The following is a 15,157-nucleotide window of genomic DNA, read 5'->3' as shown; positions in this document are numbered from 1 at the left end:
TATTATGTATAACATGTCCTGCATTGGAAGTCATGGCCATATTCATGGTCTTGTCTTACCTCTGTTGTAATTGTGTAAACACAAAAGCATTGTAATAAACCATAGTATGTATAGTGACACACACAGAGAAGGCAAAGCCTTCCTATTCATAGTTAAGAAATTTCCGCCATAACTTAATTCCGAAAAGGCACAAATAGTTGCACAAATAGTTGCACAAATACTTTTCCATTGTTTTTATTGAGCAGGCTACTCTGTGTCGCGCTGCTATGACGTCACGATGTTTACGTAGCTGCCACGGCGATCGACATCCGGCCTACCATAAAGGGTACTGTCGGCGGTGGAAACGCAACCTCGGAACTGAGCTGGGCTATACCGCCCCTCCCTACCGGACTGAGGCGAACCGAACCGTACCGTACCGCACCCTGCAGTGGAAACGCGGCATTAGGAAGATCAGTTTCATTTTTGCACGCCTTTATTTCCTTGTAGCCTATCACCTACCATCTTTTTGCTTTCATTCATGAGAAGCACATTGTTTTGCCACTGTATAGGAGACTACACATGCCCTTATCTAGAGCTGGTTTACCATTACAGAACGTTTAAAACTGAGCAAAGTCGATGCCAACAGACGGTTACAACGTCATTCAATTGTGAACTATGTCATATGATGCTTGATTCTTTTATGTTGAGTGAAACTTTCATGCTCCACCATGTTCATGCACTCTAGTTAACAATACGTCACCAACTGGGCAACTCTGTTAACAACATCTGGCCCCAGTTGCTGAAAGGAAGAAGAATCATCAGAGCGTCATGAGGTGTTGTTCCCGACAACTGTCAGACGTCGCAAAATGTTTTCCCCATGATTCCCAGCGTTCTGAATGCGCCGTTAGATGGCAACTAGCAATAACAGGAGCCAATCATGTGGCTCAAAATCTATCGGCCACATGATGACATGTGAACATGATGCCGTTGTTATGTTCAGTCACTCAGACAATTAATACATTTAACTTAATTCCTCTTTAAATCGCCCAAACACTCAAAACTCCTGAAATAAATCTGAATCAATAATCAATGAAAAGTTTATGCTACTGGTAATTAATGTGCCTTAAAGGCTTTCAAATAGGAAAATAGATAGGAAATGTAATTTGTACTTGGGCCTAAATTGTATTTCATATTCTCTTTTCCTAGCTTAAGCATAGTATTGAGGTGGAAACATTTCCTGAGGGAACAATATGGCGTGTTTCCATCGTGCAGTTCAGTGCGGCATGGTTCGTGTTTCCACCGCCAAAAAATTGGGCAGGGTGCGGCATTAAGCGCGCTGAGCTGCACTTAGCTGTACCTAATTATTGGTACTCCTGCTGCGTTTGGGTACTAAGCGGTCGAAAAGGTGGAGCTACACTCGCCGTCCGTTGATTGGTCGACAGAACAGTCACTTCCGTGCGACAGGGGGATGAAAACAATCAAACACAGTACGCGCAAGGTATTTCTGGACAAGGTTAGGGTTAGTTGATTGATGAAAATGTCGCGCAAAGGTTTTCCGTCCTTCTTGGACGTCCTCCATTGTTGCTCTTTGTTCAATGTGTCGCGTTCTTCTTTTTCTTTGAATTTATTAGCAGGCTACACAGTGTCGCACTGCTATGATGTCACAAAGCTTACGTAGCTGCCGCGGTTATCGCCATCCGGCTTAAAGGGGACCTATTATGCTTTTTCAACTTTTATGACCTATAAACGTTGTTATAATGATTGATAGTCATGTTTAACCATACTAAAGTGTCAAATAATGACATACATGCATTTCGGCGTATTCCATGCTGACAGTCTGGGGTGGCTGTGCAGAGCGCTGAACACTCGGGACAACGTTTGCGATTCACTTGTTCACATTTCAGGGAAATCATCTACGTAGAGGCACTCCTGCCGCGCCCCCATATGCCTGGTCAAATCTGCCCGCGCGCGCGCTTCAAGGAAGGTAACCAATCACAACGGAGTGGGGTTGGCAGGAGGGGGGCGAGGGGGTGGAGAAGGACGAAACCGAGCATTGACAGAGAATGCTGAAAGCGCCCAGATGAGAGGAAGAGTTTCCTGAAAATCGACCTCGTTTTTTGTGCATGGTGAAACATGACCATCAATCATTATAACGACGTTTATATGTCATAAAAGTCGAAAAAGCATAATAGGTCCCCTTTAAACTCCGCCCTACCTTAAGGGTACTGTCAGCGGTGGAAACGCAGGCCGCACCTAACTGCACCCCGTCTAACTGCACCGCTCGCTGGAAACACGGCAATAGTATAGTATTATATAAAAGTACTCTGCTAATATAAATCTCACTAATTGCGACATTACATTTAGGGGCATATAGCAGACGCTTTTATCCAAAGCAACTTACAAAGTACATTTGAAAGAAGAAGGTGAAATAATATATTGCTGTACAGTAAGGGAATACAAATAAGGTTTGTCCTCTCTGATGAGTACAGCAGATGAAGACATGTTAAGTCACCAGAGGCGGAAACTAAAGCTCACACTGACTTCTCACTTTGTAGGGTGAAGTCACCGTGTTCAGATACTGGAAACCCAGTTGCTTCAGAACACAGATGAGGAATTCAGAAGCACTCTTTATAAGAAACAAAATACAAGACACATTAGCATTCACAAACATTACCTAATATTCATTAAACATTAGCAAGACAAATATCAGTAAAAGTTGTTTGTTGATGAAGGTTTGTCGATGAAAGGAAGACTGCTCACTTTGGGCTCGTTGTCCTTGAATTTTGGTTCGCGTTCAGCCACCCTCTTCTTGAAGTTTGCCAGAACTGAGATTTTTGTTTCATTGCCCTCATAACGGGACTCACTGACTGCCACAAAATATCTGGAGGCGTAGAAGAGGAAAATTTCGGGAGATTCTGAAGATAAGATAATGGGAAGTCACGGTGTAACATTATAAAGTGAAGGACAGGTATAATTAAAGTGTGACGGGTACAAATAGACTGCGCCTTTAAGACACATGACGGGCACGGTAAAGGAAAGAGGCAGGAGAGAGAATGAGCGGGAAGGGCTGAGCAGAAGATAGTGAAGGATCCCGGCGGTATGCAAGGCGAAGGAAGGCGGTTGCATGCCGGTTTTTGGGGGTTTTGTTTTATTAGTGCTGAGTTAGGTCTGGTACGGTTTTGTGTCAACTCGGTCGCTGGGAGTGGGGCGGCTGAGGGACATTGCAACGGAAGGGACATTGCACCGCTGTGCATTCCGTGCATATACCCCTGGACATATTATAGAATGGACAACGGATTCCAAAATGGCGCCCATTCATTCCAATGTAAACTGCTTAATGGCGCAGGGCAACATCAAGGAGAGATATGCTTCCGCATCATGGGAGCCTAGCCACGCCCTAGTTCATGACGTACCGGATGCAGAAATATTCTTGATTTTTAGCATTGCAACATCATAAGCGAGAGGTCTGAGCGATCGCAGTCGCATTGTTTACCGACCATGGAAGTATAAGTTAACTTCATAAATATGAAAGATTGCTCCATATAACATGTAATACCAACAACATAGTAAATGTATGTTGGCCTATAAAACAATACAGTTCAATGCTATTGCTTAAGAAACAGATTCCATCCAAATATTTACGAAAAATGCCATCATTAATTTATATACAAATAAATGGTTACATATCGATCAGCAACGAGGTTGGAGTAGCCTACGCACATAAATATTTGTAATAGGCCTACACCAACATTGTTACCTGTCATACATAGCTAAACAAGCAAATTAAAAATTAAATACTAACGCAACTGAAATGTTTATGCTATTAACAATATTATAAAAATGATACCGTGATGCATTATGCACCCATTCTTTGTCTTTGAATCTTTTGAATAAATGGATCAATAAATGGTGAATCGCAATGATCGCAAGCAGAGGAACGTGAGACTCGTTAAGCAGCAGCTGAACCAGTCTAAAAATCCCTTTATCACTAAAACACTTTTGGTGATAAAAAGTCGCCACAGCGCCTAAGAACCATCAACGTCATTCATGTTAAGTAAAAGGAAAAGCATCGGACACGAGAAGTTAACAGAGCAACATTTGTTTCACTACAACTCCTTTCAGCTGCCCACCCCTCATTCTCCAGCAAATAATAGTAACATAAAACGGCTAATAAAACGCTTGAATTGGCATTTTGAAAAGAGAAAACGTACATTTTTTTAGTACGTGGCATAAAGATAATTATGAGCCTTGGATTGATATCCAGTAATCTTTTGCGGAGACACATTCCTGTTCCAAACTTGTATTGGGGTGAACGGAGAATCTATTTCTGGGCCCCTTGAATCGAGGGACCTGTCCACACTAGCCCGCTTAAACAGCTGCAATACAATACCAGGCTTGGCCGCTGAGCACTGGTGGATTGCGGAAGTATGCACTGTTCCTGGGGGCTTTTTTTGAACCGCAGCTGTCAGGGTTGCTAGGTGACAGGAGCGGCGCGTCATCAGGTACGGCCTTCACGGTCTACGAAGGCCACACCTTCATAGACCGCGTCCTTCGAAGGATGCGTCCCCTGAATTGAGACACAGCAGTTAAGGCGGTGTCACACCAAAATTGTACCGGGGGCGAAAATTGTACCGCCTACGCACTCCGTGCAGATAAGTAAGGTAAATGTGCATAAGACAGGTTCGTTTCTGGTCCCCATTTTTGGTGGGATGGTGGTGTAAATGGGTGCCTTAAGGTGTGTAGAAACAGCTGGCCTGTGGACAAGATTTTGAAGTCTGGGGCTAAAGGTCAAATGGAGCCGGCACCACGCCCCTTATGAGATAACAAGTTAATGTGAATTTCTCTCATAACTTTTTGTCATTATTAAAGAGAGGCCTGATTCTCAGATATGAATGTTGGATGGCTAGGGTGTAGGTCTGGGAAGAACTTCAGGCCAAAATCTTGCAAGCGAGCCGCTGGGTGAGGTGCAACGAGATGAAGCACTTGCTGAGTAATTTCTTGTAGGGCTGGAATCCCTGAGTTGATGATCGTATGCGTCCTTTGCGTCCACCCCCCCGTTGATATAAAAGTGACCCCAGGTCTATAGCTTACTTGTTACTGTCCTTAACTCAGAAGTTACCTATTGCATCACTTCCTTTAGGGCTTCGGCCTCCTAATTGATCATTGTAGAATTTGAATGCCCCTTTTCATAGATACAGTATGACACCACCACCACTGGGGCATGGCAACAATTCTCAATATCATTGGGGGGGGGTGTCTAGTGTACCCCTACTTGTGGACAGTAGGGGTACACTAGACATAAATAGGAAGCTTGCAATGAGCATTTCAATCACCTGAAATAGTCAATACACACTCAGGGGGAGGAATGACCTCTCACACATGATATCTTAATGAATTGTTTCAAATAACCCTGCCTCGTTCAATAAAAGAGCTTGAGGTTCTGCTTTCAGGAATAGGTTATAGGCTGTGTCACTACCGAATATGTCTGTGCGCATCTCTCCGTGTGACGTAACTAGCCACCAGACAGTGATTAAAAAAAATGAGTCAAGTTGATTTCAAAAGTAACTTATTAATTACAAGTCTAAACTGTGGAAAATTGAAAGATATGGGGGGCAGTCGATGGCAACCACCATAGCAACCATGACAGTCACGTGACGTTGATGCAGGCCCATTGAAAAGAATAGGCCAAAAAAACGTAGGCGTGTCACATGTTTATAGCCGTTATTGTAATGTATTTTCCGCTGTGGGCAGTTTTACTACAATCTGGTGTAAGACTGGGTTTAAGGAACGTGGTTAGTTTCAGTTTTTGAGGGGGTCTTCTCAAAAATCGGATAAATCGAATTGTTGTTTTGACGAATCCTTCGCAGCCCCCCCCCCCCCCCCCCCCCCTTCTGAAGTCGAAAATAGTCTCCCGATTGAAATGCATTGGTTTAATGTTGAATAAATTAAATATAAAAATATAGATTATCTATAGATAAATATACAATTATTTAGTTATAATATTATAAGTAGACCATGTAGCTATTATTGTTATAGCAAGATCTGCATCTGACCATTGACAATCCACTTCCACCAGTCCAATCAACGAAGAGGGTTGTAACACCAAGTAACACGGTGTACTTTTTCTTTGGGGAATGTGGTTCAGGTATGAAAATATTTAAATATTTATAATATAAAAAATATACGTAGGCCTATACCCATAACCCATCTTATGTTAAGTTTAAAATTAAATCAATTAACTTCATTTTTTTTCTTAACCATGTTAACTATAAAAAATAGCTTAAGCCAATGATCAGGCAAATCTCCAAGTGGAGAGAACACTAGGAACATGAAGATAAGTAAAACCACAGGGGAGAGATAAGGTGTCCAGCCGTTCATCCAGGCCCCGTACCCCTTAACCCCTAGTCGGCTGTCTGCTTGAGAGCCTACTGCAGTTCTGCCCCCCTTTTCACCAAGACTGAGGGCCCCAATATACAAAAATACAAAAAATATCAAGGTCCAAATGACTCTGATATTCATAAACAGGTAAAGGTAAAGGTGGTGTATGTGAAGGGGTCGTGGCATTTGGGAAGCATTTGAAAAATCTGGATTTCCGTTCTGCAATGGTGGGTATTGACTTTAAGGTGTGCATGTAGTAATGCATGTTAAGTACTACAGCGCCAGGCACTGAGAACGGCCTGTGTCACTTCTAGTTACGGCATGACATGGAAACGCAGCTTATTAATTAGGGATCCTACGAAATCTGTAGGAACCCTAATCGTTGATATTATTAGGGGTCCAACGAAATCCGTAGGAACCCCATTGTTTTCGTTAGTATTATTATTATTTTCCTGGCTTTTTGGCTGCAAAAGTTATAACATTTGGAAGGCTTGTAGAACTCAAAAGATAACCCAGAATAACACATAAGTGGCGCTATAACAAGGTCTGGAAGTTCAGCATTACAACTGGCTGCCATTACCACTAAGAAGGTGGAATATGCATGAAACTTGTTATACTTGCACTATTCGTCGCGATGAACCACTTTCCATGATCCATACGGTCAGACCATTTGGATATAGTGCAGTGACCATAGCTTGACCAAACACCCCCACTCCAACAGATTTGATGCCGGAGATGGGAAAAACTGCAAACTCGGCACACATACCAGGTGACTGTGGGACTATATGGTGTAGAATTAGCAATAAGGCGAAAAACAGTAGAGGTATACATTTTAAAGTTAAATACATGCATTTAACACCTCTACAACACATAGGACCAACACATATATTCCCTCATATTTTTTTGGTTCCACCAATTTGCACTATTAAAATATCTGTATCATTTATCTGACAACACTACTGTGCAATACAGATTAGCTCAGCTGCTATTCTTATTTAATTGCATTTTTAATCCTTATTTGTTATTTGTATATTTTATCTTGATGTTTACATCGATTTTTTACCTTTCTTATATTTAAAATGTTGAATGGATGAATCGCACCGTCTGGATTAAATTCAAATTTCGTTGCCCATGTGCAATGCCATAAAGGGAATTCTGATTCTGATTCTGACCTATGATTCTCATTCGAGCTCGAATAGCCTCCAAAACCAACCAGTTAATGCCTGCGCCACCACCTTGAACACTGCCTGTATCAAGTTGGAGGAGGGTTCCATCTCCCTCCCAGCCCTATGCTCCTGACTCCTAGCCCTATTCTCCACCTCACTCCTAACCCTTTCCTAGCAGGGCGTGCAGCGACCCTTTGAGGGGCAGGGGCTCAAATTCAAAAAAGGGCACATGCAAAAACCACTACTGTCAGAGACACTGAGACAGAGTAGACATGAAACGGATTTGCCATGTCCAGTGGCGGCTGGTGATCAAAAATGTTGGTTTGGCACAGTAATAGACTGGGGGTCTGTTACTGTGGGGGGTCTGTACCGGGATGACGTGCCCGGTACAAATATGGTGTGACAGCGCCCTGGCGCCCTCTATTGACCCACCGCCACTGGCCATGTCATGTGGCCACGTAGTTACTACAGAGTAGCCTATACAGATTCAATATAACAATGTATGCTTTCCCTTTGCAATTTCAAAAGGTTTCCCAGATAGGTTTGCTGGTAGGCAATAGAAAATAAACCGAGTGGTAGCCACTTTCACAGTCAGTTAAAACGATGCTTGTTGAAAAGCTTTTGCTGGCAAACATAGGCCTTTACTTCAAAATGACGCTACAAAACGAGAACTGTTACCGTTTATTTAGCATTATCAACTTAATGGTTTTGGAAACAACTGTCTGTGTGTGTCTGACTCTGTAGTGATCTTACCCTGCATTGTACCATCTCTTAAAACAACAAGCGCATCGCGCAGACAGGCAAAGGTGAAAAGTCACGTTGATAGCCTATGACGTCACCCAGCGGCAGCTGCGCACTGAGCGCCGGTAAACGAGGCTACAAAGTACAAACTTTACTTCTAGATTATTACTTTTAGACATTTTTATTCTCGAATAATTGATTCACATGTTAATGTTTAATTGTTCATGTGTAATTTTACAAAGCATTGAAAATTTAAATGACCACTCAAAAGGGCACTTTGGTCCTTCAGAGGGAAAAGGGCAGGGGCTCGGGCACCCATAGCCCCCCCCTCTGCACGGGCCTGCCTAGCAATCATTTATTGTGTTTATAAGTTCATAAATACATTCACACATTTCGTATAATTAAGTGATTAAGATAAAGGTTCAGAAAAACACAGAAAAACATGTGCAATATGTTTAATGAACAGTTTAGATTCATGTAATGATTTATTCTGGTAGGCCTACCACCGAATCCTGGATAGCCCCCTACCTACAGAACCTTTTCTAAATGTTCATGTCCACAAAACAATGTAAGATTCACAGTCACTGAGGTTCTGAAGATAAATCCACCTTAACTGACTCCATATTGAGTATGTCTTTCTCAATATGTATTTTTCCCTATCGTCCAATATCTGTTGTTCAGGTCAACTCCACCCAAAGAAACCAAGAGGTAGGCTAGCCCTTCGCAGTTTAAAGTAAAGATAAGATCCGTTTCTTCAACAAAGTGAGAAAAAAAGGGAGATTTGAAGTTGAGACAGCAGTTAGCGTAGTCTAGCCTACTGCACGATGATGAAAAACAAATTAGATCCTTTGAGGTACGGTCGGCGCGAATCAGACGCCTGTAAGGACACACCCACTCAGAGGAGGACTTTCCTCCTCTCTCCCATTGAAACCCATGTTATTCACCGGCCGCCAGTACTTTCTGGGAAATGAATGGGAGTCAACGGAGGCGGAGGGAGGACCTTCCTCCCTGAAGTAATTGTCAAAAGTCGATAGGGGGTGCTAATGTCCCTTTACCCAGGGAAACGAACATTATATTCAAAGGCATTAAAGTAGTCATATTTAAGGGCATTAATTCATTACAGTAGTCTGGGCAATCTACATTTTTTATTCTCAACAATGTTAAGGAGGATCTTCCTCCCTCTCCTCAATGGAGAAGCCTCCACTGATATATATATAGTACCATCAAGCCTACAGCTTGGTCTGTAACCAGGGGTGGACTGGGACAAAAATTCAGCCCTGGCATTTTCTGTCCAGACCAGCCCACTACATTATCAGCACTAGGGGTGGGACGAGACGAAGGGGAAGAACACTGCATGTACTTTATTAAAACAATTTAATCAAGTACATGCGTCCGAATAATAGTACAGCTCTGCAAATAGCAGTTGTTGCTTTTTTTTGTTTTTGTTTTTCAAGTTTGTGTCTCTTGGGCTGAAAGGATGTGAAACCTGAACAGGAAGTTAACAGACATCCTGTGGTTGCTGCATCTCCAACCCCCATATCTACATATCTACAAAACCCTTGTTAAATATCACACTTGATCCAACGCTAAATTCTCTCTTGCAGTTTTTAGTCTGTGAATGTGAAAATCTTTTGGTGTAAGCCCAGCATTAGTTAAAACCAGACTCGGACAATAATAACAAAATATCCTGACAAATAATCTAAATAGAAACATATTACAGACAGTAGCAGCATTAGAGCTGAAACTCATTTGTTTCAACCGTGACTCAGTCATTGTGAAACCATAAATAGAGAATTTAATTTTTTTTATCTGTAGCTGCGAGAAAAAGTCTAATGCCGCTTTTCCACCGCACATGTAGCTCGACTCGACACGACACGACTCGACACGACTCGACACGGTAGCAGCGCGGGTCCTTTTCCACCGCAAATAGTACCTCCGGGACGTGGGCGGGGTCGGCTGCGCGAAAGGGCCGTGACGTATTTTTGTATGCGACGCAAACAACACCTACGTAACCCACACATGGACAGAACCCACATAACAACAATGGAGAACATCGATGCGATGGTATTCGTGTTCGTATTATTAGCTGGCATGTTGAAGAAGTGGAATATGTTGGCTGCGGCGCTGCTATGGCTGTTACCAGCATGGTAGCCATGTCGCTCTCGTGACTTCGTCACACTCTCTGGCCAATCAGTGGCCGGCCGTCTGCCGACGTCACCTTTTAGCATCGGCTCAGCCGCTTGGAACCTAGAGCGAGGCGGTACTAGAAAAAGCAGCCACTTCAGGTACCAGATACCATGTTTTCGCGGTGGAAACGCAAAAAAGGCGAGCTGAGTCGAGTCGTGTCGAGCTGGTACCATGCAGTGGAAAAGCGGCATAAGACATGAATTACAGGTCTCAACAGATATGCATTTTCATATTAGACATTAGACTTTTTCACTGGCTTCAATCCTGTGGGAAGAACGTGACTTCTTTTTACCATGAAAATAAATTAATATGCATATATAAACCATAGCATTATATATATATATATATATATATATATATATATATATATATATATATATATATATATATATATATATATATAAATATGCATACATAAACCATAGCATTATTTATATATATATATATATATATATATATATATATATATATATATATATATATATATATATATATATATAAAGCTATATCGGAAAATTGAGAAATGGCAATCTCAAACAATCTTTTTCAAGCCACTGATTGTTTATATGTAGGGTACAGCTGGCTTGCCGTGTGAATACGCATAACTTTTAATTTATATTCATTCAAAATATTAACATACTATTTTAAAACTAAAGAGGCTGGTGTTTTGTTTTCTATAATTTGTTTGCACGTAGCGGACGAGCTGAGCTGGTTACGTCATCGAGTCCGCTGCTGTTCCAATTGCAGGTGCGTAGGCCTATTCCCGTCCTTGGAAGTGTTTACTTGAAGTCCGGACTTGTCAAGTACGAACTTCTAAGTCCACGAGTCCGTAGTTCGCGTACTTGGAATTGAGAAACGGCTTTAGTTTATCGTACCCATCCATAAGCAAGAGTGCATTTCGGACCTTTGCTGTGATATTGCCTGCGCCTCAGACGCCGGGCACGCCTTTGCTCAACACCCTCAGGATCAAGCAACTTGATCAATTGTCTTACTGTATTTTGCGACACAACATAACCTTTATGTATTGCACGGAGGTGCAACCATCTGTATCCTTGCATCTGCCCATTTCCCATGTTAAACCCGGTTCTGAAATACAATTTTACCAAATTATCTAGGCTACACAAGCCATTGGATTCATTGCAGGCCCGTGGAGCGGTTGCTATCCCTCCCAACTAATTTCAACTGTATTCTCGACATTTCGAGTTTAATGTCGACAAATCGAGATTAAAGTCGACATAATATTTCAACTTTATTCTCGACATTTCGAGTTTAATCTCGACATGTCAAGATTAATAAAAAAAATATTTTTTTCTTCATGAGAGGCCCTAATACTCTGTCGTATGAAACTGAAACAATTCTGGGGTGTGGTTTACTGAAACACCTCGTCTCCGTTCCATGTGTATGCCTACTAAGTTGTTTAGATGCAGTAGACTACGTTAACTGCTATCTCAACGTCTCACTTTTTTACTCACTTTGCGAAGAATGGAATTTTAGCTTGATCTGAAACTGCGCAAACCTCTGGATTCTTTAGGGCGAGGTTGACCTGAACAACAGATAAACGACAGTAGGACAGAATAATATTGAGAAAGAAATGCTCAATATGGAGTCAGACTCAGGTAAGGTGGATTTATCTTCAGAAGCTCATTAAGTGAATCGTATATTGTTGCTGACATGAACATTTAGCCGAGATAAGGTTCCGTAGGTTGGGGGCTATTTCTTTTCCACCCATAGATGTATATATATGGGGGCATCTACGGATTGTCAAATCGACTAACCTTTATGCATCCTTTCTTTAGGCCTAACCTTTGTAGAAAACGTCGTCAGGGGCGTCTACGGAATGTCAAATATCCTTAGCTTTATCCTTTCCTTAACCTTTGTGGAAAACGGCATCGCGTCAAGGAGAGATGAAAACGTGCCTCCTTTAGAACATAGGAAAAGACAGCACTGTTTACAATTAATTAGATTCCCCTTCTCATAACCGACGTCGAGAATTCCTGCCCCGTAGCGTCTAGTGAAACTACAATTTTCCGAAGATGGACTAAAACCAGCGCTCTTTTACGACGGATTATTAGGGCCACACGTGAAGAAAAAAAATATTTTTGCCGTGACGAGATTAAAATCAACGCGTCGACTTTAAAATCAACATGTCGACATTAAACTCGAAATGTCGAGAATAAAGTTGAAACATCATATCGACTTTAATCTCGACGGGTCCATTTTCCGTTCCTCTGTCAGCACGCAGACGCTCCGGGCATCCTCCAAAGCGTGCAGCGGATGACAAGTAGTGGTCGACAAGTAGGCCTACTAGTCGACAATAACCCTGGGGTCATTGTTTGTGGTGTAGGCCTCCATCCAAACAATATTTAAGATACGGGACACATGCTCTGTATTCTGCAGACCTGCAGACCTTTTGAACTAGTTCGTCGTTGTTCTGTGTGTTATGTGTGCGTGCATGCTATAGGCTGAATCGCAATCGCTTCAAGACAAATCTGATTTGCCAATAAAGATTGAGGATAAATGAAATAGCCTAATTTTAAAATAACTAAAATATCATAACTGATATCCAAAATCATATAGTCTTGTTTATTTTACCAAACAAAAACAAATTCTTAAAGTATTTTCGATAGATGTGCCTTTACAGAAATGCGAAATGTTATCTAATAAATATGTTTAATCTTTATTTGCGTCATTCTTCATTTTGTGGTTAATTAAAATGTTGTAAAAACGTATTTATAATCAAACAAAAGATTAACGATTATTAGAAAATAATGACTAATTGTTTCACACGGACACGCACACAAACACAATAATTTTCCGTGAGTGAAAAGAAAGTTTCAACCAGGTCCATGGTTTCAACACGTAGGCCTAGGTTTAAAAACAAATCTGCGCATACTGAAACTTAAACAATTCTGGGGTGTGGTTTACGGAATCTCATAGATACATAGGCCTATCCATGAGTCAAACGTGTCCATAACATACTAAATTGTTTAGATGCAGTAGACTACGCCAACTGCTGTCTCAACTTAATCTCACTTTTTTACTCACTTTGCGAAGAAAGGGATTTTAGCCTGACCTGAAACTGCGCGAGAGCATCTTTTATTTTCTTAAAATCAATGACTGCTACTAGACGATTTGTCCGTGTGATTTATATCATTTGCACAGCATTGTAGCCTACAGAAAAGTCAGGTACATAGACCTTGTTGTTGGGATGTATGAAGAAGCATAAATTACGTTTTTCAATTGCATAACGTTAAGCCTAAAATAATCTAAACATTAGGAAAATAACAGCATGTCCATGCATCCAAAACTTGAATTAGGCCTACTACATTTCTTCAGCATTTAACTATAAAACTGTCAATTTTAGATATATGTGCCCATTACTTGCAGCTTCCAGCAGTTATTTGTTGGCAAGGAATTGCCTGTAAATCTGTGTGCACTCTTTTGCAATATTTACACAAATCTGCAGTTCTTCTTTTTTGTCAAAGTCCAGGCAGTTTCTTGCATTCTTCCAGGCTGAGGTCATCATAGAGATCCACTTCTTACAATACATTTAAAAATCAATGCATTTGTCTAATCACATGGCCAAAACAAGGTCTCAAGGTTTGTGGCAAAAGTTGCCCAGTGGCCAGCTGTGGTATTCCAATACTAGAGAGAGAGACCCAGGAGACCCTGTATTCAAGGACAATGCTTGAAATCTATTAAACCATGAACCTAACATTTTTTAAACTGGGAATTTACCGTTAATATTATATAACTATTTCAGTGTTAGATAACTCACCCCAAGATTAAGAAAGTAATCTTTGGACAAGACGGTGCAATATAATTGATAGCTTGTGTAATGTTCCACCCACAGGAGCAACGGGACCGTGTCCAACCGACATGGGAGAGAATGATCCAGAAGAAGTGCTGAGACTGATCCTGATTGGAAACACAGGGTCTGGGAAGAGCGCCTCAGGGAACACCATCCTTGGCCAGGCTGGCCAAGGAGGGCCCTTCGAGTCCATTTGTAGCCCAGCCTCCGTGACACAAGTCTGCCAGCTGGAGACCTCTGGATACCATGTTGAGGAGGATGCGAAGAGCAGGTCAAGCAGGAGGAGCAAGAGGAAGAAGGTGGCGGTGGTGGACATGCCAGGTTTTGGAGACACACAACGGACCCAGGAACAGATCATCACGGAGGTCAGCAAAAGCATGACCCTGACGGCCCCTGGCCCACACGCCTTCCTCCTGGTGGTCAAGCTGGAACACTACCCAGAGGAGGTGAAAAGGGCCGTCGATATGATAGCTGAGGTATTTGGTGAAGTGGCGCTCCGCAAATACACAGTGGTGCTGTTCGCCAGGGGTGATGACCTGAAGGGGCTGATAGAGGAGTTTCTGTCCAGCTCTGATGACCTCAGGGATTTGATTCACAGGTGTGGAGGCAGGTACCACGTATTCAACAACAAGGATGAAAGTGATGTGCAGCAAGTTCCCGAGCTGCTGGAAAAGGTGGAGAAGGTTGTGGATTTAAACGGTGGAGGGTGTTATACCAACGCCATGTACCAGGAGGCAGCAAAGAAGAAAAAATGCAGTATCTCTTAGGCCAGGCCAATGTGTTAAGATGAATAAATATTAGAACATCTTCATTCATCTATTGAATTTTAAAATATATCAATAATTGTCAATCTTAAAGAGCTCCAATCAGTAACGGTAACAAATTACAAAAAAAA

At 41.9% G+C, this 15,157-nt stretch overlaps 1 protein-coding gene across 6 annotated transcripts in view; it reads left to right on the top strand.

Moving 5' to 3' along the window:
• The window catches only part of LOC115529800 (GTPase IMAP family member 9-like), a 54,364-nt gene extending 39,207 nt beyond the window's left edge, over positions 1–15,157 (top strand). For 2 of the 6 annotated variants that reach the window (XM_030338874.1, XM_030338876.1), the window contains exon 2: positions 14,305–15,157. In XM_030338874.1, the coding sequence (XP_030194734.1) occupies positions 14,305–15,029 (725 nt within the window). In that variant the 3' untranslated portion in view covers positions 15,030–15,157. Of the gene's footprint in view, positions 1–11,802; positions 12,068–14,301 lie in introns of those variants that run through there. The other 4 variants (XM_030338880.1, XM_030338879.1, XM_030338877.1 and 1 more) reach the window with 4 other exon arrangements.

Source organism: Gadus morhua, chromosome 17, assembly GCF_902167405.1.
Source record: "Gadus morhua chromosome 17, gadMor3.0, whole genome shotgun sequence".
NCBI lineage: Eukaryota > Metazoa > Chordata > Actinopteri > Gadiformes > Gadidae > Gadus > Gadus morhua.
This window is presented reverse-complemented; position numbering and strand designations above follow the sequence as displayed.